The 25109-nt window shown below is 40.1% G+C and overlaps 1 protein-coding gene across 8 annotated transcripts in view; it reads right to left on the bottom strand.

The window, feature by feature from the left end:
- The window catches only part of ABLIM2 (actin binding LIM protein family member 2), a 154355-nt gene that overhangs the window by 76352 nt on the left and 52894 nt on the right, over positions 1–25109 (bottom strand). For all 8 annotated transcript variants that reach the window (XM_076335874.1, XM_076335877.1, XM_076335879.1 and 5 more), the window contains exons 3-6: positions 19110–19293; positions 9131–9246; positions 4152–4278; positions 431–524 (exon numbers count right to left, since the gene is read on the bottom strand). In XM_076335874.1, coding sequence (XP_076191989.1) covers positions 431–524; positions 4152–4278; positions 9131–9246; positions 19110–19293 — 521 coding nt within the window. The remainder of the gene's footprint in view (positions 1–430; positions 525–4151; positions 4279–9130; positions 9247–19109; positions 19294–25109) is intronic.

The following is a 25109-nucleotide window of genomic DNA, read 5'->3' as shown; positions in this document are numbered from 1 at the left end:
TTTTTGAAACAACAAACTCAAAAAAACCCTGCAACATAGCTCATTTCTGGGTGCAAAAATACATTTCAAATTATTCATTTTAGTTTTTCAGCAGCTTCACCCTAACTCTGGGGAACGTAAAACAGAATCAAAGAGCAGAATTTACAAAGGAATTTAGTCTAAGTACTAAAATGTGCCTGATAACCCATTCACTTATTACTTCTGCTGCCTGAACGTTCTCCAGTACCACAAATATCCATTTAGGGAGCATGTGTATTTTCAAACCATTAAGAGAAGAAACAGAAAAGAATTACAGAAAAAGTTCCTAGTATTTCACAAAAGTAACATTAAACTGCTGCATTAACATTGATTAGTGAGCATATGATGAGACCCAAAAGAGCAAGTTTCTTTGTACACGTTGAGATGTGTTTGAATGACAGGTTCTCCTTACCTCAAGCACTCTTCCTGTGATATACTTTGCACAATTGTCACATCTGATACCAAACTTTGCATGATAGTCCATTTCGCAGTATGGAATGCCATCCCTAGGGAAGAACAACAGGCCATACAGAGATTGCTTTAGGTAGGCTTACAGTTTACTGGGAGATTACACAGGTAAAATTTGTTAATGCTTCAACACTTCACAGGGTGTTTATGGACTTTTCCCCCTCCCAAATACTTGCATTTATTAATTTTGTAAAGAATTGAATAGTTCATGAACTATTTTGGCCCTTCAGAGTCTACCACGATCCCACTTTCCTGCTTTGTCACTGAATTCAGCCATCGCCTCTCCCCCAGTCACAACACTCACACCATTTGTTTTGATAGTGTTACTCACTACATTCTTCCATGTGTTTCGCATTCTGGAAAAAATACTTATTTCTACATATTATTCTTCGCCTCTTTATTTATCATCTGATTGTACTTAGCTTAGACTTCAGAGTAATTTCTCAACTGACTATCTTGACTGTAAACCAAGTTTTGATTAACACTTAAGTCTACTGACATTCTTGATTGGACTTGCTTAAAGATAGTCATAGATTAATCAACTGGGGAACCTGCTCCGTGGAAGCCAGTAATGACTAAGAGACTTCAACCTGAGCAGCAGGAGAGATCTTGCAGTATGATCATGCATGATGTGAACAGTTATTTCACCACCACAAGTGATTTAAGATAATGTACAATTTAAAAATATGAAGAATAAAAACAGGAATCTTGGCTTTTATTCTAAAAAGTCAGAACCAGAACAGTTGGGCTATTGCTCTGAAGTGAACCTATTTATTAATTTTACATTTAGATCACAATTTTACAAAATTTTACATTTAGACCACTAAACTGATGAATGAAAATAAATTACTCTAGAAGAAAGTGGAGACCCTTCTCCTGTTTCAAAGTGCAAATTAAACATAGAATCATAAATTAGTTTGGGTTGGAAGGGACCTCTAAAGGTCATCTAGTCCAGCCCACCTTGCAATAAACAGGTACATCTTCAACTAGATCAGGTTGCTCAGAGCCTCGTCCAACCTGACCTTGAACATTTCCAGGGATGGGGCATCCACCACCTCTCTGGGCAACCTCTTCCAGCGTTTCACCACCCTCACCATAAAAAACTTCTTCCTTCTATCTAGTCTAAATCTACCCCCCTTTAGTTTAAAGCCATTCCCCCTTGTCCTGTTGCAACAGGCCCTGCTAAAAAGTTTGCCGCCATCTTTCTTATAAGCCCCCTTTAAGTACTGAGAGGCTGCAATCAGGTCTCCCCAAAGCCTTCTCTTCTCTAGGCTGAACAACCCCAACTCTCTCAGCCTTTCTTCACAGGAGAGGTGTTCCATCCCTCTGATCATTTTTGTGGTCCATATTTAACATGGTTAAATAAGTTTAGTGTGCTACGCTAAAACAGCCCATGATCAGACAGATATATTAGCAGAGGTATAATTTTATTGGACATTTCCCTGGAGAAACATAAAAATCAATTTTATAGCATACAAGTTGGATTGCTTAGAGACTAACCTATAAGTTATCACAATAATTAACTGAATTAATTGAAGCAAGGATGTTTCTTCTCTTAAGTTATTTTGTTTGGCATTTAGCTTTTTTTAAAAGAGGATTTCACAATAACTATATCTTTACAATTTATGGGGTTTTTATTATTAAATAACAAGCAAAAAAAGCACTGCACCAAAATACAGCAGAGTAACATAACATTTGAGATAATGCAAAACCTTATTTAAGAACAACCTTTTATTAAATAGTTTTCTCAGCCTCCAGTGCAAGCTGTGAAATAAAATGTTATACTTGTATTAATCTAAATCCAAAGAATTGTTGAAAGTCAGTGGGACATCGGCTCTGAAACTCCATCATCTCTAGGCACTGGTGATTGAGTTACTTAGCTGTTTAGGAAAATTTCATCGTATCAACACACTTCTCTGAAGCAGAAATTAATCCCAGGTGCCTTGACCAGTGAAAGCCCTGTATCTCACCAGACTGATATGAGTGTTGACACGGGACTTGGTCTGCGTGTGTGCTTTGTGCTGCCTCTCATTGCTGTCATCACATTCAGTCCAAATCTGACAGCATGAGGGTCTGGAGCAGCGCAAAAGCATAGAAACATAGAATCGTTTAGGTTGGAAAAGACCTTTAAGATAATCGACTCCAACCGTTAACCTAGCACTGCCAAGTCCACCACTAAACCATGTCTCTAAGCGCCACACCTACACGTCTTTTAAATACCTCCAGGGATGGGGACTCCACCACTTCCCTGGGCAGCCTGTTCCAATGTTTAACCACTCTTTCAGTAAAGAAATTTTTCCTCATGTCCAATCTAAACCCCCCTGGCGCAACTTGAGGCCATTTCCTCTCGTCCTATCGCTTGTTACTTGGGAGAAGAGACCGACACCCACCTCGCTACAACCGCCTTTCAGGTAGTTGTAGAGAGCGATGAGGTCTCCCCTCAGCCTCCTTTTCTCCAGGCTAAACAACCCCAGTTCCCTCAGCCGCTCCTCATAAGACTTGTTCTCCAGACCCTACACCAGCTTCGTTGTCCTTCTCTGGACACGCTCCAGCACCTCAACGTCCTTCTTGTAGTGAGGGGCCCAAAACTGAACACAGTATTCGAGGTGCGGCCTCACCAGAGCCGAGTACAGGGGCACGATCACTTCCCTACTCCTGCTGGCCACACTATTTCTGATACAGGCCAGGATGCCATTGGCCTTCTTGGCCGCCTGGGCACACTGCCGGCTCATGTTCAGCAGGCTGTCGACCAGCACCCCCAGGTCCTTTTCCAACAGGCAGCTTTCCAGCCACTCTTCCCCAAGCCTGTAGCGCTGCATGGGGTTGTTGTGGCCAAAGTGCAGGGCCCGGCACTTGGCCTTGTTGAATCTCACACAATTGGCCTTGGCTCATCGATCCCGCCTGTCCAGGTCCCTCTGCAGAGCCTTCCTACCCTTGAGCGGATCAACACTCCCGCCCAACTTGGTGCTGTCTGCAAATTTGAGGGTGCACTCGATCCCCTTGTCCAGATCATTGATAAAGATATGAAACAGAACTGGCCCCAATACTGAGCCCTGGGGAACACCACTTGTGACCGGCCGCCAACTGGATTGAACTCCATTCACCACAACTCTCTGGGCCCGGCTGTCCAGCCAGTTTTTTACCCAGCGAAGAGTACACCCATCCAAGCCATGAGCAGCCAGTTTCTCCAGGAGAATGCTGTGGGAAACAGTGTGAAAGGCTTTATTAAAGTCTAGGTAGACAACATCCACAGCCTTTCCCTCATCCACTAAGCAGGTCATCTTGTGATACATACCTCCTTAATGAACTTTTTGAGAATATTTTTGCTAATGTGAAACACATGGAAAGGATAATTTCTGCTTGTTCACATTACAGCATCGCATAGAGCAAAGTCAAACATAGATAACTAAGGGCATACTCCACCCATTGCCTTTTTATAGCTTTGGCAAGTCCCATTCCAGGTAAATGGACAAATTCTACTTTTCTTAATTTGAATTTTTCTGCATTTAATGCAATTTAGATAATAATTTAGGTAATAATCTGTGATCTTTTATATATCTCCAAACACTGATAAACACAAACTAAAGGATATGCAACACTGGATTAATTATTTGATACTAAAGTAATGCTGAAAACGAGTGAAAATGCTCCGCCACTCAACTTACTTGCTGATGTACTCTGCATTCAGTAGCTTGCCACATGTATTGCACTTAAAACAGCCCAAATGCCAGTGTTTGTCCAAGGCAACCAATGACTGCCCATTTTTTATTTCTGAACCACAGCCCCCACAATCTGCAAGAGAAAAATCCAATATGAGTGAATCACACGCTTTAGATGGTCACGCAACAATACTGGTTACTGCAGCATGAGGATCCATTGGTGTCCTAGTAACAGCTTGTGCAGGCTCTAAAGCTTGCTGCTGGCTGCTCACTGATGGATGACAAGTGGTGCTGCCCTAATACTGTCCTAACATTGCTAGAAGACATGAATCATTCAGAGAAAAAAATAATGACTTAGGTTTCCTAGTGACTTAGGTTTTATTTTAATTCATATATACTGTGTTTAAAAGATACGAAGTTTTGCTGATTAAGTTTTCAAGCATCACAAATCAGCCCAATAAAATTAATAAAAAAAGACCTAAAAGTCGTGAGATTAAAACGAATGATTGAACCTTAATATTAGACTTTGCTTCTGGGTCTGAAAGCTCATAGTTCAAAATTCTTTTTGCAGCTGTGGAAAAAACTAAGCTGAAATTCTGATGTGAACTTCTGTAACCAGGAAAAATACACCAATATTTAAGAGGCATTACAAGTTCCTGAGTAGTAGTGACATTGCAACATGTGAAAGTGATGGCTAGCTATATATTTATTACTTATAGAAATTCACTTATATATTTATTATTTATAGAAATTCATTTATATGAAGTTTTAAGGAAAATTAAATGCAAAACATGTGATAACTGAGTAACATAAGCTAGGCTATGTTGGTTAAGCAGGCTAGACGTGAAGTAGCTATACTCCTCAGAAGAAGTAATTGAGGACAAGACTTTCGGGGGGTTTGGTTGCTTTTTTGTTTTTTTTTTTCATGATGGATGCTTTTGGTTATGGTAGTAAAAGCCAAATCCACTCAGCTTCCCCACCAACAGTCCACCAGTGAAGGCTCTGTTTAGGGAAGCTACACTGACATGGGATTTGACCCTGGTTCTCTGTATCCTAAATGAATCCTCTGTTACCCTTATAGGGTCCAGCTCTCATTCACTCTTCACTTTCTACAGATTCTGATCTATGTATAATTTTCTTACAAAATGCTAAAATAGTTGGAATATGTGGAAAAATATGGACAAACATCAGTAATAAACTTATTCTAGTATCAATATCTCAGTAACCTTTCTAATCCTCCATATGATTGTATCTTCCATCTTATGTGAAAATATGGGGGTTTTTTAGGAATTCTTCATGTATACCAACAATTTGCTAGAGAAAAGACAAACCCTGAAAGACATCTGAAGAGTCATTTAGAGATGCCAGAAGAGAAAAAAAAAACCACAACAACGTCTTGCATGGAAGAGAATGATACACAAAAGCATTAAAAAAGATTTATCTAGTTACTAAGAAAGAACTTCAAACATAGGATCTCATTAAAAGATTTAAACAGTCCTCTTAAAAACTTTCTGATTTAAGATGCTATTTAGCTGGTTACATGACCCTAATGAGACGCTCTGTTAGTGCAATTGTAAATGTTTAATTTCTGAGCGCACAACAATAAAGGATAGTTCTTGTTTTCCTTTAGTGGATTTGGAATGGATTAAGGGAGTAATAATGTGTTTCTCTATATCACCCTGTAGAGCACCAATATGTGGAAACAAGCCCAGCACAAAAGCATGTCCACCACATATCAGAACATTTGAGTTTTGCTAATAAAAGAGAACATTTGGGTGTGTGCCTGGATTTAGTCCCACAAGATAATAAATACTGCAGTATCTATTCTTTAACTGCAATCAGAATTTTTCTGTGGTCTCCCCTATACCACGGGTTCATCTGGTAATCTAATTTAATCTCACTGCTTGAGGGTTTATTTCACAAACTTAATACAACACTGTGTGCTCAGATGTCATTCACCTTTCATCTGGTTTAAGCTTGGGTGAGCAGAAATGCACCATTTTGTGAGCTACTTTTTTTTATTCCTAACTGCTGTTTTCTCTGTTAAGTTCCAGATAATTAAAAACAAATATTGTGGTTGCTATGCCAACAGTGCCTATTGATGCAATGTCCTGTCTTGGATGCACCAATGGGTGACTCACCTAATTCCAACCAATAACTCTGCAGAACACATCAATTTGCTGCTACATGTTTATATTCTTCCCTGAGTACTCTTTCAACATCAACACTGCCACAAGAGGTTTTCACAGACAGCATTTTATAAAAGAAACAAAACAGGTAGCTAGGTATTTATACAATAATAAAAAAATCAAGGACTCAGGCAAAAAGCAAATATTTGACATTCTTCATTTCTTTCAAAAGTAATGCATAAAGGGGAAAACCAAACTGGGAGGATGAAAATAGGAGGACTGGTCAGAAGGGGCAGTGATGTTGGGAGCTCAATGAGTCCCAAGAGATCTCCTGAAAGCATTCTTGAGCTCAAGTCAGAGATAAATAGGCTGACAAGTAACATACATAGTATGTATCAGGCAGTTCTGAGCCAAGAGCAAAATCAGCGTAACAGCAGGTCAACATATTACTTGGTCCTTGACTCAGCTTGCTTGAAGTCACATGTTTTTGTGCACTACTGTTCTTTTATAAAAAGAATTGTTCGTTTAAAACATTAAGGTCTTTTCCAAGATGACTGTTGTTAGAACAAGGACACTAATGCCATTTATTGCTTTGTGTAATATGTAGCATAGCCATAGACAGCCATTCTGGACTTTCAACTTTCCAGTTCAACCAAGATGTCTCTGACCGCTTGTTTATTCCTGAAACACTGCTTCTAGCCTAAGGATCAGTAAGTGCTTAGAAAACAGCTGTTATTACACATTGCTCTTTCACATATTACATATTAATCTGAATGTTTCCCAAATTCTTTATTTTTTTTTAGATATTTGGTTAATTTTCTGTATATTGTCATTGGTCAGGCTCTGACATATCCTGCTACATACACATGCACGCGCCTCCATCTATTTGTGGCCGCAGTGCTTCCCATTGACCCATCAAAGCTCTATTCCCCACACCAAGGAGGGATTATACCATTGCTACCCAATTTCCCGAAGCCTGTGAGCTCTGCAGCTCCTGGGCTAGCTGGGTGCTGCATGTCACCGTGAAATCAGAAGATGCTGCCCTGCAACAGCACTGTAAGACAGTGGGGAAATGAAGTAAGAAAGAGCTAAGAATGGACATAGTCCACACAGGTAAGGAAGATATTTATCTGGGACAACATCATGGCACAATTTACTTGCAGACCAGATATGGACCTCAGTTTGCCCTTTAAGAAGCCATGGTATCTATCAGCTCACCCCCATCACTACATCATTTGAGAAGCAGAGCTGGTAAGTCTCAGGTGAAGATCAAATCAAATTATTTTAGAAGTCCAGTCTACAGTGAGGCAGATATACGGGTTTGAACCAAGACTCTTATCTGAATCCACTAAAACCTGTAGCAAGCAAGATTTCCTCCATTTCTAATGAGTTTTAAAGCAGACCTGTATTTGAGGTTTAAATACTCGCATCTGTTTGAGATTTTATTCAGGGAAAATCTAAACTTTTGTTTTCCAAGGTCAGGTTTTGCTACAAAGACATGCTTCCAGTGCTCCTTCTCTTTGAGGCAAGTGGTTTGCTGAGGTTTGCAGGTACCCGTGCACTGGGGAGGCTTGGTGCAGCGACCTGAGAGAGCTGGGGAAATGCAACACCAGAAAAACTCTGTATGGTGGGTGTGCGTGTACAGAGAAAGGGAATGTAAGTACATTAAAGGATTCTGTATCACAGATAATCAAATGAAGTTGTTCTGTCAATACTCAACCAGGCAAATAATTTCCATTAAAGTCAAAGCCACTTTTCCCATATGACAAAGAGTCAAACAGATCATAGGCCGTTAAAGTATGGATCTGCAAATGCAGCCAGCCAAGATGGCTGAGGATGATCCACCTCTGGAATAAGTGACAAGAGAAAGCACCTAAGAGAGCAGGCCATCCCCTCCCCAAAAGAGAACAGCATTAGCAAGAGAGGAATCAGCATAGTGTCTCTCACTGCATTCATACAGCAGCTTTTGCTGACAAACTGGAAAAAGGGGATGGTGAAAACTTCTGTAAAGAGAGAGATGTGGGGAAAAACAAAGAAAAAAGAAAAAAAGGAGACATTTCTCCCTGAGGTGAGCTGGATTCCTTATAGACAAAGAACAATCTATTGGGTCTTTCCTCAGCCATGCCGAATCCAGCTCGATGCGATATAATAGTCATTAAAAATATTTCTTTGCTGTTTAATTTAATTGCTGTTGATGTTTAACTCCATATAGGCGGTGGGTGAATGTTGAAGCATGGCAGCTCTCCTCGTGAACAAATCAGCAGAGGAACAGAGTTCAGAGCAACAATGCCACTCTATGATCTGCTGCAAAAAACGTGTTATGAAAAGACCACATTTCTTCTCTGCAGTGTTTGTATCTTCTGATAATACACAATAGTATTGAGGTCAAGGCAAATGTCCCTCTGGTCACGTTGCATACATTAACCCTTCCTGTGTAGTATTTAGCCATGCAGCCGTGTCACTGATATTTTCTGAAGCAGCGCTGGAACCACTTACAAATGATTAAATATCACGTTGGATTTTATTTTAGCTGGAGTTGGACTAAATCCTCAAAAATATTAACGTCTAGATTACGCTTTTCTCCAAATAATTTGAGTTACTCCATTTTTAATCAAATATTCTGGGAGGTTCTGTGTATTGTTAACCCTATAAGGGCACCATTTGTGTTTCTTTTTAATATCAGACTTCTCGGAAAACTGCCATATACTTTTTCACATGACTACACTGTATTTCTTGACACCTTTTAAGTAGCATAGTGGTAAAAATTCCAGTTAAACATGTCGGCGTAAAATTGTGTTCTTTAAACTTGTGCAGACTAAGAAGTACCAACAGAAAAGAGCAGAAACCCCTACTTACTTCGCAGGTTCTGTACGGGGAAAGAGCCGGTGCTGCTGGAAGGGGGCAGGGAACATTTCTGGCAGATGCACTCCTTCCCATTAAAAGTTACCCGGTCACCCGCAGGGAAAGGCAGCCTGCAACAGAGGGGAAAAAAGCATACAGGTTACAGTCTCACGCCTTTATAAAAATTTAATATCTTCCCTTAAAGGAACTGATTATTACTCTGGTTTTTCTCTACTTGCCTAGTTCTCATTCACGATTTTTCAGCCACTTGGAGGCTAAAGTATTGAAGGGACATATCAAACAGACAATTGCAAACGCAGACATTACAGCTACTTAGAAAAAAAATAATATATAAAGATACAAAAACACACTGAGCGCTCAAGTCCAAATCCTTGTGTATCTAAGAAATGTAGTATCAGCTACAGATACTATCAGATCACTAATAGGATCAGTTACAGAATGAAAATAAAATTGGCATTACAGGAAGTACAGGCAAATACAGCTGTTTTTATGTTGTTAAAATGCTGCATGAGAGTGAGGACTTTTATACATTAAAAAAAACAGCACTTGTCCTCCCAACTTTGATCATATCAAAGTCCTTCTCTTAATCTGTATGCTCAGAAAGCAAACGTCAGTGAACTCTCACAGGAGAAAATATATCCCAGTTATAAAACCAAAAGTGGCTACATTACTTGTTTGCTCTACTCAACAACAGCTCTCCTTACACTTAATTAAATCCTTCCTTTTTATCAACGTCCTTAAAACAAAAAGCTTTCCACCATGAACTTTCTTGTCTGGGCACAGAAACTGCTGAGGTTTTTTTCTCTAAGAGGACCAGATGGACAAATCACTTCATAATGCAGCAAAGGATGGTGAGGATTTAGAAACACATTTCACTCCACCAAAGCTCATGTCTGACTAAATCCCAAGTGAGCTATCAAAATATGGCTTAAGTGGGGCACAAACATAATGCAAGCCTTCTGCCTCATGGTGAAGTCCATCTGATGAGATGATTTCACTAACATTTCATTAAAACTCTGCCTGACATTCCCCCACAAACACTATCAAATTCATACCAATTGAGAGGTTGTCTTCACTACAAAAGCTACACGGATACTTCTTGCTAAGCATAAATATTATTTTGCTCCCTAAACTCCCAAGAGTGGCTTATTCTACATTTGTGTTTCATTTAAAAGTAAATTTTTATTACTTAAAAAGAGAACAAAAGCAATGCTGTCCTTTGTTTCTAAATAACGTTACTAAAATCTATTTTAAATCAGCTAAATAAGTGTTCAACGCTGTCATCCATTTTGGACCATAGGCAATACTTTAAAAATTATGAGGATACATGGAGTTTAAATATTGTTATATCTTTGGATATCTGGCAATGAATTCTGCTTTTCAACTGTTTTTTTTTTTCCTTCATTAATGACTTAATACTCCAAATACTTTCTACCTTCTTACTTACCTAAACTTAAGCTAAGGAAAAATATTTTATGGAAATAGCCTTTAAAATTGTCCTGCTCTTTGACACAACTAAATGTTCCATGCGTGATTCTGGTACAAACAGGCCCAACACCATGTTAGTACAGATCCAGGAGTCCTAAATTTCCACGTGTTCAAGCGAGGATTTTCTACCGTGACTTTTACTCGATAACCTGATCAGAAGAAGACAACACTGCCTCTAGTATAACAGACAGGATGTGATGGAGCCACACTGCTCCAGTGAGCAGCAGGTCTGTCCCGTCTTGCAGCAATCCAACAGCAGCAAGCTCCTGTGTTATGTATATATATATATAAAACAAAAGTTCTTTTTAGGTCATAACTGTTATTTGCAATGGATTTTTATACTGCTTAAAGTCACGGAGCCTTCTAATATATGGAATAATAAAAGGGTTTCATGAACATCACAGAACAGTTGAGGTTGGAAAGGACCTCTGGACATGAACACACATTCATTTGAATAAAAAGTACCAAATGTGATACACTTCTATATAGAGAATAAAAATTAATGACTAATTACCAAAACCTGTCTTAACAATGGAGTGATATAATTCAAATGCCGTCCTAGTTTTCTACTGCCAATGTGAAAGACACCATTTAATCATGCTTTCATTTTAATAAAATGTTACAAAATCAAGTCTAGAACTAAGCACTATTGATTGACCTGGAAAGGCAGAAGCCAAGGAATTTCAACTGTTCCAGAACTGAGACAAGAACTTGTAACTGACCTCGTGTGTGTTTTTAGGAAGACATCTCATCTTGATTTACAGACACCCATATATTTATTACGACCACTGGTAATCTATTTTGAATTAAACCCCCACAAAAATGGTAACCTGCTCCGCAGATACAATCACACAACTACACTGCCATACAACTATCACAATATCTTTCATTCTTATGCATAGTTGCATGCCCTGGGCAGGATATTACCATCAAGTATGGTTTGCCATACTCTTTATGGGGAACAAGACTGGGACTCAGCCAATGACCCAGCTGGACTCTCGTGAGAGGCCTCAGTAAAACAGCGGGCTTTGCACCGTTAATAATCCTGGAGATGGTGACGTCCTCGAAGCCATGAACGATTCACTGCTCTGAAGAAGTACTGTGACTACTGAGCATTCTTGTATCTAGTATATTAGGAGCAGAAGCCAGAGGCAAAGTTAATATTTTTTTTGCCTCAATGATTTACCTAACAAAAATCCAGCTGAACTTCCAGCTGAACACAGAAGCCCATCTAAAACAGATGCACCAAGTATCAAGTAAAGTAGAAGCAGAGACCATTCACTTTGAATTGGCTCAGCTACATCAGGCAATTAAACAATCTGAAAGAAAATATAGTTAAAACTTAGAGAGGAATAGGATAATTGACCTCTTACAGCACAAGACAGAGCCAGATAGATGACACCCACAAATCATGCCAAAGCTCACGGGCACCACAGCATGCCACAGAGCCTCCTTCGGGGTGAGCGTGTGTGGAGGCTTTCCTACCCCACAAACTATCTTACTTGGTCTATCTTCTGAAAGTAACTATTCACTGTGCCCTTCCATTCAGAGGGGAGAGGGCAAAAATTTCACTTCTCTATTAAGTTTTTCCACGTCTGCAAGATACCTTGCTCTACAAAAGCAGGGAAATCCTCCTTGGAAGTTGTCTGCCCAAAGGTACAGGCAGATGTTTCCTTCCCTCACTGGTCTTCTAAACTTGTAATTAGGTCTTAGCGTTTGCTTCACTATTTTGTTCATTGGGAGTCCAGAATTCATACACAACACATTTGCCAGTATTTCTGTAACATCTGACCTCTCCCTTTCACAAGCAGTCCTACTCGAGGATTTCAACGCTGGTACGAGTGAAGACACAACAGAAGGTGGTAACAGTCAATTAACGACGTTTCAGTTTCTGAGCTCTTTAACTTGTGAGCAGGACTATACATAGCATTGTAGGTTAAGAGCAGCGTATCTGCCTTCGAATATAATGACATCTCACAACCAGTCACCCACTGAACATTGCTAGCTATGGGTTTTAATTAGCTACTTATCCTTTTAAAAATATTCAGTGTGATTTTCACAGTTGGATAATCTATTTTTAAAATGAGAATTAAGAGCATCTTTAAAGCAGCTCTCTGAAATGACTTGTAAGATTTTAATACATCTTCTATGATTCATTTCCCAGTGAATTTTGTTTTATCCACCTGCCTACAATATTTGTAAACCCAGAAACAACTGGAGCTGACCAATAAAATTATATTGTAAAACATCAAACCACCACCAGCCTAATCCAGGGTAACTGTGTGCTGACACTGAAAGCTCTGGACCTGGTCTCATCCTTCTCTGCACCATGCCTCAACCTATGCAGCTGTGGGCAGGTCATTCAAGTTTTCTGGGCCAAAAGAAAATATTAAATTTTTTTCAGAGCAGACGGATGGCATTCTGTTCTTTAAGTTGCTGATCTGACTCTGTGGCTGAACAGTCAACTAAATTTGATATAGGAAAATTAACAGAAGCATATGGTCAGGGATGTGAGGAGAGCAGATCTATCCATTTCAGTAGCAGCCTGCAGTTACACTGGGTCAGGTGTAATGTCAGACTGCAACCTGAGGACCCACAGGATCGAATTCTTCTTTAACTTGTACCTGGTACAATCACATCCCTTAAGGTTGCTCCATAGAGAGAAATTTGACCCAGGATGTTAAACCTGATTAGACAAAGTGAGCGTTACTTTCTATCTACTGCCTTCATAAATACCAACAAGGGCAAATGCTAAGTCCTGCACCCAGGGAGGAATAACCCCGTGCACCTTGGGGGTCAATCAGCTGGAAAGCATAAAAAGATGTAGGAGTCCCGGTGGACACCAAGTTCAACATGAGTCAGCAGAGTGTCCCTGTGGTAAAGGCAGCCAACTGCATACTGGGCTGCATTAGTGTAGTCAGCAGGTCCAGGAAAGTGATCTTTCCCTCTGTTCATCATTTGAGAGACTGCATCTGGAGCAGTGTGTACCATTTTGGGCTCCTCAGGACAAGATTTACTGGAGGGAGACCAGTGGAGGTGGCTAGGTCCAGAGCTGGAGCGCAGGACGCATGAGCACTGAAGGAGATGGACTTGTTCAGCCTTAAAACGCTCAGAGGAGATTTTACTGCTGTTTAAAACTACCTGATGACATGTATATGAAATTGGAGCCAGGTTCTTGCCAGAAGTATAGAGTGAAAGGACAAGAGGCAGCAGACATAAGCTGGAACATGGGAAATGCCAACTCAATATAAGGAGAAAAAAAACCTACCATGAGCATGCTCAAATACTGGAACAGGCTGTCCAGAAAGTCTGTGGGATCTCCATCCTTGGAGGTATTTAAAATGTGACCGGACAATGCCCTCAGCAGCCTGCTCGAACTGGACTTGCCTTGAGCCAGGGGCTGAACCACAGGACCTCCAGAGGTCCCATCCATCTTACATGACTCTAGGGCTATAGGCATGCTCCATGCGTAAACCTGAAGAGCGGGATAGCGAGACTCCTTTGTTCAGGAAGCACCATATATTGATAAATGTATTTGTTTTAGAATCAAAATGCCAAGAAGAACATTCAGTCTGATTTCAAAACGTTGGCCTCAACATCCAGATGAAGAAGCCTGCTTCATGAGATGCTTTAAGAAGCACCCCGTACTGCTTAAGTGGGAACCAATCTCTTTCAAAATTCAGCAGCACTAAAAAAGTGAGCAATTAAAAAGGTTTAGCATATATGAAAAGTCTGACATAATTGCTACGTTCCAGAACAAACTGAATTTTAACTTCTCATTTTCAATATTGTCTTAATTTCTTAAGACACATACACAAAAGCCCTCAGCTTCTTTCTAGAAATAGCAGTGTTGTATGTAGGACTATAAAACCCTTTGTTAAAAAAAAAAAAAGTTTTTAGTTTTCTGAATTTTTCTATTCAACTGCCTGGCCACAGCGATTACTTTCTTGAAGATAACAGAAATACAAATGGATTGAGAGAGGTTTTAGATCTGGATTTGGCACAAAACCCCTTGAAGAGTATGTAACTGCCTCTTGCCCCTCCACCATTTTTCACCTCTGCATGGCACATATTCAACTTCTGTCAATATGCTGTTTCAAGACAAAGGTTTCTAAATTCAGACAAAATACTGAACTCAGATATCCAAATTCTGTAAAGCAAACATGTACCTGTTTGGTTATTAACCTGGAACGTACATCCTAATTTATCCCCCCAGCTAAGTAAGAGTCAAATTGTCCTCCTCTCTTCATCATTTACATGTCACAAAAAGCTGTATTTTCCCAAGCTTTAATTATAAGAATACTGAAATTAAAGGGAAAATTATTGTATACATTCCTCCAACTGGGTGAATAAACAACACCCGCAACTTTACCAGTTACATTAACCCTTAAAACAAAATCCCAGATTTTTGATACCCTATGCACACACAGCACATCAGTAACGTTGAAATCAAATATAGAGTCTTTGTATAGTACAACCTTATGCAGACCATACATCTTACATATGTGTGGTCTGCCTAGATGTATTAATACATTTATGTAACGTATTATCACACTAAGACTTCTCCTGAAAACTCTTTTCCAAAGTATTATCACAGGTATGATTACCCACTGCTTTTTGAAAGACTCAATTTCCTGCCCTTTCCCTACATAAGATACTCCTGGGAGCCTTACAGTCCTGTCTCTGACAGCCATACAAGAGCTGCGTGCACAATTTCAATAAAACTCAGCTTCTACTGATACAGATAGCCTTAATTTTCTCCCTCTTTCTATTTCACTTTTACAAACACGTGAACCTTTTGGAGGAAATGTCTTTGGCAGCTCTCTGAAGGACACAGCCCCTTCCAGTTAATGAAACTGTAAGAATAAGATTGCTCACCCACTTCCTGGGAATTCAGAGTAAGCAGTTAGTCCGCAACGTTTTTCAATCTATGTTGTTATTCTTCTACTCATTCCTAGTTTTAGGCATTATCATCATCAAACACAACAGTAAAAAACGGTTTCACTGGTCTATAAGCAGCACTGGAAGAAGAAGGGGCTAAACCCTCTATCTTTACACCAGCAGAGCAATCATGCAATTAAAACCTGAATTTGTTTAAGAGCCAACTGGTCAATGCAAGATAGAGAGAAACAATCACATAGGACGATACATTATACTGTACTTTTAATAGTCAGTTTTTCTCTGACTACTAATTCATTTTTTCACACTTTGATGTGTGGCAGCCCAGGGCAATAGCATCTGAGTCCCAAGGCGTGCCCAGGGATGAGTTGGGTTTCTGACAGACAAGCTTTTTCCAGAGGAGGCCAGCAGCTTATCACCATGGTGCAGAGGGCACCAAGGAATACAGCTCTTTTCTGTGACACTGGGCCACGTGGCTTTCAAAAGTAGCAATACCAGGAGCTCCAGAAAACTAATGGACTTGTGTTACTGGCTTTTTCCCATTGCTCCAGCTAGCTGTATGCACATTAGATTTTCCCACTGATTTTCCCATCTGAAGCAATATACACTTCCCACCAGTTTCTATTCAAATCTTATCTTCTCTGAAAATAAGAAAAAAAGGAGTTGCTACTGTGACTGGTTTACTACTCAATGCAGGAACAGTTTAAAAGTGTTACTTCAGAGCTACAGAAATACAGATTATAAAAGTGCTCGTTTAAAGCTCTTAACAATCCTGCACCACTCCGCAGACCCTTGTCACAAGCGTGAAGTGCCTTCTGCTGCCAGCATTTTCCTGCTGAAGTTGGTAAGAGCCTTGCTTGGTTTCCATTAGAGCAGGATCAGCCCCACTGTCAGGCAGTCACCACCTCTCAAGTTCACACCGTTCTGGAAGTCAGATTACTAACAGAGCACCCACATTAAAGTCCGGCTGTAAAAGGCAATGTCAGATGAAGTTTGCGTGATCAGCCAACTGCCACAGATAGCATGCTTTTGGCCCATTATTTAAGGTTTCTGCCCATGTGTAAGAAATGAGGACACAAATGGTACTCCTGACTCTTCCCACCAAAGAAAATGCCAAGGTAGAGGGCTTTACAATCCTGTACCTCAAATCAAATGGCTCTATTTTTTTGCCTTTTAATACTATTTTTTTAAACAACAAAAAAAAGTTCTTTTTTCTGCTTAAACCACATGTATTTACAGTCTACCCACCTTATTTTTACTGAGGATATCACTCAATAAAATAAATGCTGATGATGTTTAGATAGGACACGCTTTCCCATAAAAAACATAAATTATGTCTGGCTTGCAAAGACCGGGGTAATTGAAGCAATGCTGATTTAAAGCAGTTGAGGACCTGGTCCAGTGTTTTTACTATAAACAGATGACAGAATTCTTCTGTTGCTCTGCACCACAAGTCAGTGTTACGACCCCCCTGGGAGACACTAATTGAAGCCTGCTAGTCAGCAGGGCATTAGCTGGCTCTGATGAAGACAACATGAATTTGTGTGTCCTTCTAAGGAAAGCAACGGAAGGAAATCTGGGTCTTTCTACTAAAGTTTTAGCAGCAATTAGAAACTTCGTCAGTGAAACAGCTTTTAATCCAACTATTTAGTTATACAGAAGGTTAGGGAACATCTCTGAATTTATTTTTTTCAATATGAAATACTATTGTATCAGGAACTTCATTTTTAAAAGCTTTAGCATGTCTTCAGTAAACATATTTGTAACATGTTCTAGTGAGTATTTTCACTGTATTGCAATTCAGCTCACCTGAATTTTTAGGTACCTAACAATAAGTTGTTTAGTCATATGGAAAGTGGTTCTGAATTTCCAGGGAAACATGACAAATTGTACCACCAAGCTCCAAACTAACAGCTGAAGGACTGGCTAAATACAGCAAGAGGTTAGTATATCCATGGCCTGACTGAAACCTAAGTTAGGTACCAAGCTGCTAAGTACAGTAACAGACAGGTAAATAATTCATGCCTCAATGCTAAACCCTAATGGTGTGGCTGAGGATACAAACACATTTAGCAGGAAAACGGATTCAACCAGTTTTTCTTTTTCTCTTAAATGAAGAAGTACCTCACTTTACAGAAGGTACTAGTGCTAAGAAGACAGGTACCAATAATTAGCTGTGCTCATCTGCGGAAGAGCTGTAATACCGACAGGCTGCAGGCCAAGAGCATGTGCAGCCAGCAGTTAACTCATAAGAGCCACAATTAGCCAATTAAATAATTTTTCCTCCTATTTAAAAAAAAAAAAAGAAGATTTTAGTGTTTTTTGTTATCTTTACTCTTCATGTTTGTTTTAAGTATCCAAAAGGAAAAATCTCCTATTAAACATAGCAAAACTTGAACAGACAGAATTTAATATAATAAAGGCTTGTCAGTCTCAGAGTCTTCCCCTCAACATGGCTATTTAATTATTCCTGCAATTGATATACTAAATTGATATCCTGCCATGAAACACAGCTGTTTTGGAATTTGAAGTCCTACTTCTGCATCAGCACAGGAGGACATCTGAGCTTGGCGGCCCTACGAGCTGGGCAGATTCGGCTGGCAGACGGCCACAGTGACACGGACAGGCTGGTTTTGGACCGCACAGTCACCTGAATATGGCACCAGCACATACAGCATCTGCAGTGCGGTGCATCAGTGCACCGTTGTGCTTTCCCTTTGAATGTGGGGTTACTATTCCTGTACTGCTAAAGGCTCTAGTTTAGCAGAAACATTATTACAGCATTTCTGTTTGCTCCAAACTGCTGTAACAGTGCATTTCCTGAAGGTTTGGTGGACTTAAAAGTCTATTCCTGAAGTCTTCAACAGATTTGTTTGCGCTATTTCCACAGAAGAGGTTTAAGATGCAGGTCAAATGGACATCAATGATTTGTACTGCAGAGCCTGCAAACATCCCCACCAACACTGGGTCGCAACATTGCATGTACCCACATGGGAAATGATCCCACTGAACTCCACCAGGCAGCTGGGGGCGCGGGGAAACCTTGTGTGCTGTGTCACTTGTCACCTCCACGGCTGCTGAAGACCCTCGGTGAAATCCAACACGTATGTGTTTCTGAGTCCAGGACCTTTCTGTCCTATTTTAAATGACTATTGGAGTTTCTGGGAAGCAGCACTGTGAAACTTCGGTTTAAATCTATTAATACGGTATCCACCCGGCTCACCGAAGACTCAGCCACTGGCATTTGAATCCTTTGTAACTTTAGTCAACAAAAGACAAAATAGCAGACACCGGAGAAATAAAGCAACGTTCGCGGCTAAAGGTCTGACAGTAGAGGCAGTGGCAGTTTCTCAAGTACTTTGAAAACCTCACATATAAGATACCATAAAACAGAAAAGCATTTGAAACAAAAAGAGGCACTCAGAATTTGCTTTTTTTTTTTTTAAAGTTCTGCTACATTTTAAGGAGTCGATAATAGAAAACAGAACTATTTTTTTTTCCATGTATAGGCTGTAAGTTTGAATGCCTGGCATTCATCTTTCAAAATCTAGTTTTTAAATGAAACAACTTCATGCAGAAAACATACCTGCAGACAGCACACACAAAACAGTCTGGGTGATAGGTTTTGCCCAATGCTGAGACCACTTCTCCCTCAATGAATTCATCACAACTGAAGCACCGTGTGCCATAGAGTCTCTGGTAGTCCAAAGTACAGATGTAGTCTCCCTGTCTCACAAAAAATCCTCCTTGAGCCAGGTCACATCCACAAGCTGCAGAAGAGAAAAGGCAAACTCAGAAAGCTGGAAAAGCAAAGCTCACTCTCTAAGACGATGCTGATTTTTCACCTATGATCAGTATGGTTCCTAGTGGAGTATTTAAGCACTTCAGTATATGGGCTTAAGATCACAGAACAGTTTTGCATCTGAAAAACACTACTTCTATAGTAAATTACATCAGTGATGTAATTTTGTACACTAATAGTTTGGATTTATTCCCTGTAAAAATATTAACCTCAGTGCAGAGGCTGCTAGTACACCATTAAGTCTTTAGGAGTTGAGTTCAGGGCTAGCATATACAACACCCGTCATATTTAATAGGTTAAAGGAAACGCATAAAGGATATAAACCTTCAAAACCTAAAGCACCAATGTTACAAAAAAAGGTCTCTGCAAGATTACAATTGTCTGATATTCCTCCTGGACAGAAAAGTGGTTAAAATACTGCCCCCTCTAAACATGGGGTCTGATGCACATGACAACTGCTGTAAACATCCACAAGTTTATAAAGATCCTTTTTTTAAATCAGATCTTACATTTACCTGATAAACGTCACTCACCAAGCATGAATTGGAGGGATCTCTAGAACCATCTGCTCCTGGCAAAAGCAGAGTTTTCAATCCTATCTGTTGATTTATATTTTTTAAGCTAAATCTGTAGGAAGGGGTTAAAGTTGATTAACCAAAGGCTTGTGAGACTTTCCAGGGGCTTTCTCCATTGCACCAGGGATGGAGCTAGGCTGGCATTTTGAGAACATTTAAGTTGGGAAAGGGGAGATAAACAGTCTGGCTGAAGTCATACAGAAGTAGACAGAGATGTAGAAGATGATCCTTGTCCATATTGACCAGGATCTTTGAAAACAGACTTGAAATAATTTACAAGGAGAACTGGAATTCAAAATGGTGATTCTGCTGCTGGGCTGACTATAAGTCACAGCATCACACTTGTTACTACGTACTTCTGCTCCTGGGGATGTGCATGTAGGGAAGCCCTTCCAGCAGCAAACGGTGCTTACAGTCAAACGACGCTGAACAGATGACCACAGCAGTGTCACTCCTCGCACGCAGCAAACAGAAGAAGAGTGGGCATGCTGCTTACCAAATTTGGGTTGCATGTACAAAACACTGCAGAGCTGCTCAGTGCCTTGGTCCCAAAATAGCAGAGGCACCTAAACGTTTCAAGTTCAAGACTGAGATTTCTGCTTAGGTACCTGAAAGTCCACAGGCACTTTGGTTTTCAAACGTAAAGCCTCCCAACTCACACCAAAGCCTGTTTGCAATGCCAGAATCAGTCATCTTGCATCTGAACTATGAGAAATGAGTCCAGCAGGCATGCTCAAGGCACAAAATAACACATAATCACAGCACAGAAACCCCAAGAAAGCATAGGATCCTGAACATTTGTTCAAAACCACATCCAATCACCTGCTCTTTCTTTATCATCTTTCTTAGTAGTTAGAGACCGCAGCACAGGAGGCCTGGGCTCAAGGTGCTCTTTAAACCCTGAGTGGGCATTTAAATCCTGATCTTTCTCCCTGGAGATGGCCCCAACCACTAAGTGAGAGAAAACAAAAATCATGCTGAAACTGTATTCACATATGACCAAGAACTGAAGAAACATGGGTTAATTAAACTTTCTTATAAGTCAAAATAATTCCAATTATATTGCATTTGTCATGGACAACAACTATTGGTTAGATGATTTATCTTGCAATACATTGTTCATTTGCTTTATCTCACAGGCTTAACACATTTGCTTTAACATTTTTCTTTCTCACCCTTGCTTTAATTTTTACTAAAGACATGCTTTTTGAACAGACCTTTCAAAAATATGGCATGACTTGCTGAATATTATGAGTTTCTTTCAGTCTGTCTATTTCAACTGGGTACATACTGGTGTGACAGAAGCACAAATCAACTATGGATTTAAGATGCTGCTGCACAGCATGCTGAGCTGATACTAATGATGCACTACAGCAGTTCTAAATTGTATCACAGTGTGTTTAAACTTGCAGAGTGGATCATAAGAGAAAAAACTTAAAGGACATAACTGGGTTTCTGAAGTGAGCAGAGAGGGGTTACATCCCTATAGAATATTTCTTTATGCCAATAGTGGCACATCTTACTGCAGCGCACCTGAACAAAGCCACCAAGAACCATTTTGAGCTACAGGGCAGGCGCTGACCTATGCATTTTGGTCTGTGCCATCCAAAAGGGACTTAAAGGTGGGCTTCCATAACAAGGGGAAGATGAAGAGTTGATAGTGCACCCACGAACTATCTCCCACTGCTCTGTTGTGCACTCTTGCCACTACTCACCTGCTAAAATGAGCAGTAAGCACAAGCAAATCTCTATGTTTTCACTGATGACATGGGTCCTTAAGGGAGGCCACACAGGCCCTGTCTCACTGCTAACAGGGCCCCGGTGCTGAGGTTCGGGACAGGTGGGGCCAGCAACAGCCCCATCACGGGTGTTTGACGGGACCCTGTCTCACCGTGAAGGTGTCTGCCTTTCTTTCTGCTGTCACCGAGGTTACAATTACTATGGCTTGTTGTGTATTAGTCCAAAGGAGTTTGCACTAGTGCACTTAATCCTGGCTTCTCAGGAAACCCTGCAGTGAAACTGTTTACCCAAAGACAGCCAGATAAACAAGATATTTGGACTTCAAAATAAAAGCTGAGCTTGGCATCATCTACCCAGGCCCCTCTCTGCATTGCCATCACTTCAGCCTCCCTGTGCATAAAGAGTGGCTGAATTCAGTAAGGAGGAACACAAATTGCTCCATCAAGCACGGGCAAGCGTGAGCAGAGCACGCGTTCATTTGAAAGGCAGAATGAAGATTAAGAATTGTTTTCTACCTAACTTGTGCTAATACCTGTTACTGTACTTTGCAATTAATATTAACGGATTCAGCCTGACAGTCATAGCAGGTATGCTGCAAGTGAACTCCATGCCGAAGTAATGGGTTCTTCTAGTGGCTTCTGCTACACACCACACTAGGGTGACATTCATACAAGAAATTAAGTAGACCATGAGAAGGAAAAACAACTTACCAACATACTTGCTCCGCAATACAGAGCTATTTCAAGATACACGACTTTCTAGATAAACCAAGTGCTGTAAATCGCACCTACCTGTAGCTCTAGAGCAATAGATAGGACAGAAAAAAATAACAGGGTAAGATTGTAATTAGGTAATTGGCCAAGGTGGAGATGACAGTGGTTTGTGAAGAAGGGGAAAGCACAGCCTCAAGGAAGGATATTAGTACAGCTGATTAATGACTATGGGACATGCCAATAGGAATAATGTTGTTGCTACAACAACGCAGACCCATGGCAATGAAGTGCACTAATGACCCAAAGCCCATAGGCACTATCGGTGCAGAGCAGGATCCGGATTGAAGGGGAGCTGGATACCTTGAGACATGGAGAAGGGATTTACTTTAAATGCACAAGGTGAAATGTCTTCCCTTCAGACAGGAGCAACAAAAAAATTCCCTTCTGAGTGGCAGAAGGAAAGAAAGACTTACAAATACTGGCGATCACAGGACAACTACAAGTCATTAAGGTTTTGAAGTAATAAGTATGAACACTCTGGGCCAAGCAGGTCCCACAGAGCTAGCTAGTACTAAAGACAGTATACCTTGTGAGCACACAGGGTATATCTTGCTCAGTTATTTTCACAAAAAACTGATTCACAGAAGAACAGGGCTATCAGGATGACATAAAGAATAAAAGCCTATTTTAAGAGACAAGCAGAGCTTGGCTTGTTTAGCATAACAAAAAAAAAACCAACCACCTTAGGAAACAACTAATATCTCAACACACATCTGAGGTTTAAACAGAGCGAGTTAAAGAAAAGATGAAGAGCTATTTAAACCCAATGAGAATGTTACCACAAGAACAAGTGAGGAAACCCTGGCCATGAATAATGGAGGCTGCAAATTAGGGCAAGTGTTTCTAACCATCACAGGAAAGAGGTTGTGGAACAGCATCCCAGTAAGAAGGAAAAAAGATGGAAAAAAAGGCCTCAGATCTCTATAGCTTTGGAATGAAGTCTGAGCAATATTAAAAAGCCATTATGAGATACGGTTAAAATATTAGCTTAAAAAGACTATCTTTTAAAGGATAATGAGAGAGAGATCACAAAACCATAAAAAGTATCAAATGTGAAACAAGCTTGGATGAAATAAGAAAAAAAATTGTTTTTTTTTAAATTTCTTAGTGTTTGAGTACCTTAAACCCAATACCATCCATAAAATATCAACATTTGAAAATACAGTTCTTCCATTTAACGCTTCTACTTAATTAAACAGATGCATCTGTCTTCCTCCATAAAATCATCACTTAGCAAACATTACAACATAACAAATACCTAACAGTTTTATTTAACTGTTCCCTGATACTGCATGAAATTTCAAGTCCTTGAATTCTATGGTTACAGTGGAAAATGCATGGGAAATAAGGAAAGAAGCTCTTTCTTTTTCACCGACAGTACTACTTTCTATGTAATATAGTAGAAGAAATAAACTGACATATACATAGGTTATAGTATAAATTTATTTGGAACCAATTAGATCCGTAACAAATCGAATTGAGACTAGTGGCTAACATGCTTATTCTTCTTCTGAGATTTTATAACCTCTTCCGCTCAGCAAGGCTATTAGATCTCCTGAGGTATGTCAGTATGACTACTGATTCAGTTTAGTGCGAGAACATTTTTGTGGCAGAGGATTGTAATTTTCTTGAATATTTCTTTTATAAAGCAAGCAGCTTTTATGTCGCTAAAAACATAACTTGTGAAGATTTTAGCTGAAGCAAACTTACACGTGCCACACTAAAGAAAAATATTTTTTTCATTACAGCTTTTAAATGAACACAGGCTTTTCATGCAAAAATGTTCGATACATTGTAAAATATTTCTTCAGAGAAAAAAGCTGGGATGAAAAGATTTCAAACAGGCTTAGCCATCACACAAGTTTTATCTGTATCAGTGATACTGGTTTGTAGTGTTTTAGCATTCCAAGAAGTTTCAAAAATCATTTGTATCAGACCTTGATGCCACATTTGGCCCCTTAATCTCAATTCTTGTCAACGGTCATTAGTTCTTCTAGAGTTCCCTCCAAACTGATTAACTATAAGCAAAACTCCTAAGAAAGAGAGTCCATTAATGAATTTTTCAGCACAGAAAACTGAGCAGGGTGGGCTTTTGGCCTTTCTTTCCATATTGTTTTGGCATATGCCCATAATAGAGACCACGTAAGTGACAGTTCACAGAGGTGCTACCCTCTGCAAAGTCTTTCTATTTATTCATGAATGAAGAAAAATCTAGCTCATGAGTGAATCTTGGGCACAGGAGAGAGTCCGTCCTCTTACCCACCAACTCTGCAGGCTGGAGGAACTCACAGCTTTTCCAAAATCCAAATCCTCCTCCCCTGCTCTTCACACATCTCCATCACCAGCTATGCTCCACCAGCCACAACTCGAGTCACGAACCCTCATGTGCTCCCGCACTCTTTGAACCATCTGATTTAACTTGATGCCCAGCTGACCAGAGGAGAACACAGGGATTCCAGTTAAATACTTGCTTGGATATTAAAATAGTCCCAATTTAAAGCTGAGAAGAGCAGCTCTGAGAACAGACCCATTAGCCATCCCTCGGGTGAGACGCTGTGCCCCTTGCCTGTTACTTACATGGACAGAGACACTGCCCAGCCAAGATGATCCTGCACACCTGCAGAGACAAGAAATCAGGGAAAGGAAAGCTGGAGGAAGTCTAGGGAGCATGTTTGAAGGCAACTACCAGATCTTAC

This window comes from Aptenodytes patagonicus, chromosome 4, assembly GCF_965638725.1.
Source record: "Aptenodytes patagonicus chromosome 4, bAptPat1.pri.cur, whole genome shotgun sequence".
NCBI classification, from domain to species: domain Eukaryota; kingdom Metazoa; phylum Chordata; class Aves; order Sphenisciformes; family Spheniscidae; genus Aptenodytes; species Aptenodytes patagonicus.
The sequence above is the reverse complement of the archived record's forward strand: the minus strand, read 5'-3'. Positions and strand labels throughout refer to the sequence as shown.